At 39.9% G+C, this 7,566-nt stretch overlaps 1 protein-coding gene across 1 annotated transcript in view; it reads right to left on the bottom strand.

Annotated features, from left to right (window-relative positions):
• The window catches only part of ARSA (arylsulfatase A), a 22,393-nt gene that overhangs the window by 2,730 nt on the left and 12,097 nt on the right, over positions 1–7,566 (bottom strand). The window contains exons 5-6 of the mRNA XM_018564415.1: positions 6,692–6,816; positions 4,597–4,724 (exon numbers count right to left, since the gene is read on the bottom strand). Coding sequence (XP_018419917.1) covers positions 4,597–4,724; positions 6,692–6,816 — 253 coding nt within the window. The remainder of the gene's footprint in view (positions 1–4,596; positions 4,725–6,691; positions 6,817–7,566) is intronic.

The raw sequence follows: 7,566 nt of genomic DNA, 5'->3' as shown, positions 1-7,566 counted from the left end.
GGGGGGGGAGGGGAAGAAAACACATCACATTTTTTCTAAATTTATAGATGTTACCAGTATGGGTGTGCACATGCTACATGTAGGTCTTTTCGGCAGTTCCATTTGTACAAATTGAAAGAACTAGGGCAGCTGAATTATGCTGGCGCCATCCCAATATATTAGTACGATCACAATATGCTAAATATCACTTCCTGTTCTGTGCAATAAGGTAAGTGCTATTCCTCCTGAGTGTCTGTGTAATATGGAATGGAAACATTTTCACATACTGATGTCACTCACTATTGTATGGATGACCAATTAAGGATCGTACTACAGAAGAACTGCACTAGATTTTGCACGTATTACACCTTCAGAGTATTTAGGTTTCACTCCTTTGGACACTGGATCTTGATAATTGGACACATAATACTGTTGCTCGGTTTGAGTTCACTCATTTTTTTGGATTTCACTGAATTGGAAGTGCCATATTAATGTTTGATACACAATCTCTACATATTAGGTTGGTATTAAGATTTCAATGTTTGGATCAATTTTTGCATTGCTGGTTTTCACGTCGATTGGATACTTATTTAGATTGTATTGCTTACATTTTTTGGTGCTGCACTATTTCTCAAGAAAAAAAATCTAGCATAAGTACACTGAGATAGGGACATTGTTGTCCAGGGACATTGTTGTCCAGGGACATTGTTGCACAGGAAAAAGAAAGATTATATAAGTAGGCCATGCCCATTATTACTGCTCAAAAAACATTTATGACAAGTGTTTTTGTACTAGAAGGACTAAAGAAAGTAATTATGAAAAGTAAAATACCATGATCAGTACTGACAGCCAACTGCAGAAATATTTCCATACTGGGTCATTCTTGCAGTGCGATTAACACATCGCATCAAGTCTAATACTTAGTTGTAGTAGAAGCTCTTAGCTATTGCGGACTACACATGGAAGAGGGACACAACAAAGATGGAAGTATACTCTCTGCCATAGTTAATTTCCAGATCAGTAAGCTAGACCATGCTACCTCAAGCTTCCAAAGCATTGGAAATACCACCTTTTCCATCATAAAAGTCTCTCTGCACTTGACTTGCACCTGCTGTAAACATTATGAGCAGCTCCCACTCTCCCTGTTGAAGTTTTTTTTAAGTCTAGGTTATGGAGAGTAGGTGCTGGACATGCAAAGGTGGCCAGGAACACCCCAAAAACACCAAGGTGGACAGGAACAGAGTCAGAGACTACTGACTAACACTGTTGAAATATCCAATGCATAAAAGAAGGCAAGGGACACCTGAGCCCACCAGACTTTACCTTTTACTAAAATACCACCTTTAGATACAGAAGTTTCCTTATCTAAAACACAGCTGCAAAACAAGCAAATGCCACTCTGTAAAACGTAATTGTAGCTAGTCCATGACAATACTGTAGGCCTCTGGGCAAGCTGTGCCTCTAAACATACCTTCATCTTTCAGAAAACATCTCTACTGTACAAGCAAAGTCAGAACAGTAGGCACGTTTAATCCCTTAAAAGGAGAACTATTGGGTTAGGGCTTTTCCCCATAGTTCTCCTTAGGGTAACGGGAGGACACAAACTAGCGTCCTCCCGTCACACTAAGCTCAGTATACCGCGAGCTACAACCCGCGATAGACTAAGACGCCGCAGCTGAAGTGGATCCCGACAATTATGTCTGGATCCGCCCTGCTGCGTCAGTGATAGCTGGCTCTGCCTATCTATAGGCAGTGCCAGCTGTACCCGCCACCTCCCCTGTCCGTTCCGCCAGTCAGCGCTGGAGGATCGTAGCGGGGAGGGGGGAATCCAGCCCCTCCCCTGTCACGGCAGACGGCCGTGACAGGATCAAGAAGTGAGCGAACGCTGGCAAGTGTTTGCTCACTTTCCGATCTATTAAGCCGACCTGTGACAGTCTCATTGTCACAGGTCGGCTAGAACTATGAGGTGAGTGGAAAGCACTCACCTCAAAGTTCTCCTTTAATTATGGGACAGAAGTCCAACAGGGAGATAAGTATTTATTTATTACACGGTTGTATGTGCAATATATTATATGAACAGTGTCAGCAGGACAGAGGATTCCAACTGGATGTTTACCTTTGTAAACTGTTCCTCTAGATTTCTTGGATACCACATAAGGTAACCTTTTCTCCTCTCTTGTTCTTTGTGTGCATTTATCTTTTCACAATCTCTACCTTTCTTTTCTTTGCATTCATTCTGATTTTCTTAGCCACACAGTGGGTAAAATAATTCACCATTATCATTAGAAGGAGTGATAATTCTGAGAAGCATTCTAAAGTCCACTTTAAATGTATAATCAGAGAACTACAATACAATCTCTGATCGAAAGGTTTGATTCTTCTTTCAAATTTGGGTGCTTTTCCAGTTCGCCAACATACTTTCTTTCGGTCTTTAACATGCAAACACCCAATTTGTACCGTTGCATTCGCTGCATCTGAACATTTTGGCTGGCAAAGACAAAGGTGAAAATGGAAGTAACTTAAGGTCCATTTTACAGTTGCAAGCTTGTCATTGTGGCAACACGTTCACTAAAAGGGGTAGAAAAATCACTTCTCTTTGAACAGCTTCACTTCTTCTGCACCTTGATGAGAGGTGCGCTCCTTCGTGGACGAATATGTTGTAAAATTGCCTCGCTCATCTGGCCAGCAAGAGTGTGTCACTGTATAAATTGGCGGGTATTTTTCTGCCCTCAATCCTGTCATTGGTGAGTTGTCACCAATGAAAGGATTGCCAGTGTGATATGTGTCTTACTGACAAAATCTTACTAGAAAGGCTAAAGTTTAAGGAGAGAGAAAAAATAGTCACATGTGAATTAAACTCTAAGCATGATAGGCAAAACCCTTTAAATAAACTAAAGAAAAACATAACAAGCAAAAGCACATAGTGTAGTTACGTTATAATGAACTTTATTGAAATAAACGCAATTGCACTTACAAGAGAAAAATGCCCTGGGGCAGCAATAAAGCATTAACAGCATGCATGGATGAAAAAGGAAGCCTTCCAGTCTCCTTTTCATTCCCTGGGCACAGTCAAACAAACAGACTGCCAGAGAAAAAAGACTCTGAAGCGGTGAGAGACCAAGGGTATGTCCACAGGCATATCATCAAGCTTTACTCATCCAGGTGATGTCAGTAGGTCCAAACACGTTTCAGGGGATAGCAAAAAAAAAGGTGGAGGCTGATGAAGGGGGACTTCTATTTTCTATCCCTCAAAAGACATTCATATATGCCCATTCAGGTGATGCTAATGTCCCCTGAATGGGCAACGTGCCTGTGGACTTGCTCCCAATCCCTCTCCGCTTCATGTCCTTTGTTTCTGCCGATTGTCTGTTCCCTCTGGTCAATGCATAAGGCACTGCCGGGAGGTTTGTTGCATTTCCATCAGTGCAGGATGTAAATTTTTTGCTGTCCCTAGGCCATTTTTCTTTTATGAGTGCAATTGAGATTTCAATAAAGTTCACTATACCTTACTGCACCATGGAGGACTTTTGCGCCGTCTCTAGTTAGATTTTCCTTAGTTTAGATTTTTCTTTAGCTCCCACTCCCATCCTGATTAAACTGGATGCGTTAGTTGTAGTTGATTTGTACATATAGGACTACTCCTACCTCTGCCTTTTTTATGTATATATTTTATTCAAACACTTTAATGGTTATTCACTAAAGGGTGAAGTTTGGAGAAGGCAGGAAGAGAAGTTAACAATCTAGGACAAAATAGCGGATTTGGAAAAATTCTCCAATTCAGCTCACTTTCCAATTCAGCTATGTTGCCCTAAATTGCTCCCTTCGCCTACCTTCCCCAAACTCTTCAGCTTTTTGTGAATAACACGGTTAGTATTTCCTGATGCATTTTAAACATTTTATCAACTTATATTTACATTTTAACAAGTAATTTTATCTTTTCACTTTTAAAAAACATTCAGATACATATGAACCAAAAGCAAATTTCCAGGACTGATAATTGTTACAAAGTAATAATTGCCCTATGTGACCCCAGTACAAAGCTTAGTACCAATATAAAAAAGGAGCTTGCAAGTTAAAGTAGCCGCACAAGTTTCAATAGTTTTATTAAAATGTATTAGAATGACTGTCTGTCCTGGAAAAAATGTTGACAGGACTGTACAACTTCAACACCAACTTATTTGTGATCACACACTGTGGCAGCCCAAGATTATTGCACATCTAAGTCTAAAATCAGCAGATTTAAGTGTGGACACCTAAAATAATAAGGGATCTACGATTGAAACAGACTTACAACAGCTGGCAATCCTGAAACCTGTGAGGGTAAACTAAAAAACCATACAGAATTTTTGTTTGTTTCACTGCAGTTTTGCATAGATGAGACACGGCTGATATGAGGCTATTTCTTCACCATAATAAGAACACATCTTACTGGCACTTTTCATATGGTTTAACCTGTGGTGAATAAAACAAGACTACCAGGCATCTAGCATCTCATATCTTTATACTGATCTGCATTAGACACAGGGGTGGAAAATATTGGCAAATTATATTATGATGGTACTCATCAACCGAAATAAACGCTTTCTAGTCGTTTTTCCTGCATTTGTAATTTCTTACTTTCTCAGACTTAAGGAGCAGTTTACTCAGATCATATCCATCCAATGTAGCGTTGGGAAGACTGCCTCCTGTCAAGGCTGCTACTGTGGGCAAAATGTCCAGTATGCTGGCCAGCTCAGAGGTAACTCCTGCAATTGGTCAACAGGAAGCAAGTAGTTATACAATGCACTGCATAATTAGAATATACAGATTATAAGACTACATTTTACAGGATCACAAACTAGTGATGTACCACAACAGTAAAGCTGACCATACACCTATAGATTTTCTTCTATCAGCCTATTGTCAGATGGAAAAAAATGCAACGGATTCCTCCATCTGCGCTAAACTGTGTGGATGGAAAAATTTCCCGCTGGGCCAATCTTCAGTATCTTGCTAGTCGGCCCCGCTGGCTGTCAAAGTACCTGAACAATACCCGCATCCAATCAGATTGTTCAGGTGTTTTGAGAGCCAGCGGGGCTGACTAGCAAGATACTGAAGCTTGACCCAGTGGTAGACTCTCCATCCACACAGTTTAGTGTAGAAGGAGGAATCTGTTGCACCTTTTCCATCTGACCACAAAAAATCTGCACATAATCTATAGGTGTATGGTCAGCTTTAGTGTTCATAAAGGTACATTTCTTAACATAGATCTGTACCAATATGTATTTACTTCACATTTTGATTATTGGTAAACTAAAACTATTTACATCTTGCCGGGACAGCTAGGGTTAAATGATTGTAAAGTAACAATGCATGAGGCCACGTCCTGTTTTTGTTCACATGATGTTTGCCTCCAATTTATTGTCTTACTGCCTGTGCCAAGGATAATTATTATTACTTTTATTCATATACAACCAAAATATTCAGCAAAACATTACAATATAGGGCAATAAACATACACAGAATAACAAAGTAACATGAGATAAAAGAAAAGACAGAAGAGCCCTACCTGCAAGAGTTTACAACAAACAGGGAATCAATAAATAAGACTGAAGGCAATGCCCTTTGGTACAGACAGGGATAAGCAAACAAGCAATTATGTAGGTTTCAAATATGCAGGTCTTTGAAACATAGCTGCAGTGCCAAATATCACTTAATATGATTACCCAGGGTGCCCCTCACACCAAAATAGCAAGTTCTGGATCAACGCCAAGACAGATCTTGACTTATCACATGCATTCTTCAATTCATTTACAGATGCGTTCTATGCTACACTCCCTGGGCCAAGCTCATGCATCTCTTCATCAGTAAAAGAATATTTTTTTTTCATTGAAACTAGCTTAAAACTCCATTAACCATCATTCTTTAATGGGCTTATCCTGGGAAAGTCTTGAAAATCCTTCTTCACCTTTGCCCATGTATCTGTAACAGATCTGTACACACAGCTTTGCTGTACTTATACAATGGTGTAAATTGCCATTTACATTAGCTTAATAACTACAGGAGGCGGTCTTCCAGCTTCTAAAAACTGGCGTGGCTGTATTGTCGTGAATATATAGGCACTACATGTTCCACCACAAATTTCAACACCTATACATATTTGGCAAAAACACTTGTGCAGACTGTGGTGAGACAGAGTATGAGGCTATGTTCCCTGTATGCATTTAAAAGGTTAATTTTCCAACTCTGACTAAAGTGTACCATTATCGGTCTAGTTACCTTTTTTTCTGTACTGACTACAAAGTGTCAGTTGTGCTTCCTGTGAAAGTAAAACGCTTCCTTGCCGATATACAGTAACTGAATGCACAGTATACATCCCAACAATGCATCTATAGGACTGCTTTCCTCACCCGTTTGTAATTGAACACTTTAACAAGCCTGCAAATGTATACCATCCACTAGACAATACATAACAACTAACACACGAGTAGCAGGAGACATATCATTCTTGTGAAGATTGTTTAAATGACCAAAATTACTATATCACATTAATTTTTTTTTAAAAGGTGATGCCACTTAACAATTCTCTGTATTGTAGATGAAGGTGGACTTGTGGTATTAAAGTATAACGGTCCATGAATCTATCTCAATCCAACAAAGGGGCCGTTAGTCATATCTTACCTCGATGGCGGTGCTATGAATATTCTCTTAGAAGTATTGTTCATTTAGTTACCTGGTTTTATTGTTCCTTCCCAGTACATTATTGCAGGTTCTCTTAGGCCTCCCTCGTATGTTGTACTTTTGCCACATTTTAAGAGTCCAGAGGTACCACCTCTTTCCTTGCGCATCGTTTCAGGCCTTAAATTGAGAAGAAAAAAACCCCCAAAAAAACAAAATGATCAAAACTGACTTTTGCCCATCTTTGAAATAACAGAGCTCAGTTAGCCATTCTCTCTACCATAGTTTACCTAACAAAGTCATGATATATATCTCTGAACTACAAGCAAATTGTCTTACACTGTGCTGCCCAATACGTTCAATCAGATTCTATTTTTCAAGCTTAACCCCTTCATGACTGAGCTAGTTTTTAGTTTCTGTTCCTAAATGACTGACACACTTTTTACATTTATATAACATATATTTACATAACATCAGTTTATATCAAGCAATCACTATGACTGCTTAATAAATTAACTTTTTAAAATTTTTAGTTATTATCAGGCTGCTCCAAGCTTAGGAACAGCTAATAATAACTTTAGAGACTGATCCTGACAGCATGTCAGAATCAGATCTCACTAAAGGTCTTTGATCTTTCCTAGACGATCAGAAATGATACATTTCACTCGAGATACATTTCATTCGCCACTGCTGGTCCCTGCAGCGATCGTCTATCCCGAAGTTTCTGGTTGCGGGGGTAGGAGATTGAGGAGTTATTGGCTCCTTTTGCCGTTAATCAACCTGTGGGGCGGAGAGGAGGGGTGTGGACTGTCTATGGACTGCGGGCGCGGTTGTGAACAAGCACGCACAAGTGCCTCCACAGCAGCCGCTGCTCCCCCCTGCTCCCTCCAGAGAGGATGCGGGGACCCACTAGACTAGAGAATGAGGAAT

The sequence above is a fragment of the Nanorana parkeri genome, unplaced genomic scaffold (assembly GCF_000935625.1).
Source record: "Nanorana parkeri isolate BGI_ZX_2015 unplaced genomic scaffold, ASM93562v1 scaffold749, whole genome shotgun sequence".
Lineage (NCBI taxonomy): Eukaryota > Metazoa > Chordata > Amphibia > Anura > Dicroglossidae > Nanorana > Nanorana parkeri.
The sequence above is the reverse complement of the archived record's forward strand: the minus strand, read 5'-3'. Positions and strand labels throughout refer to the sequence as shown.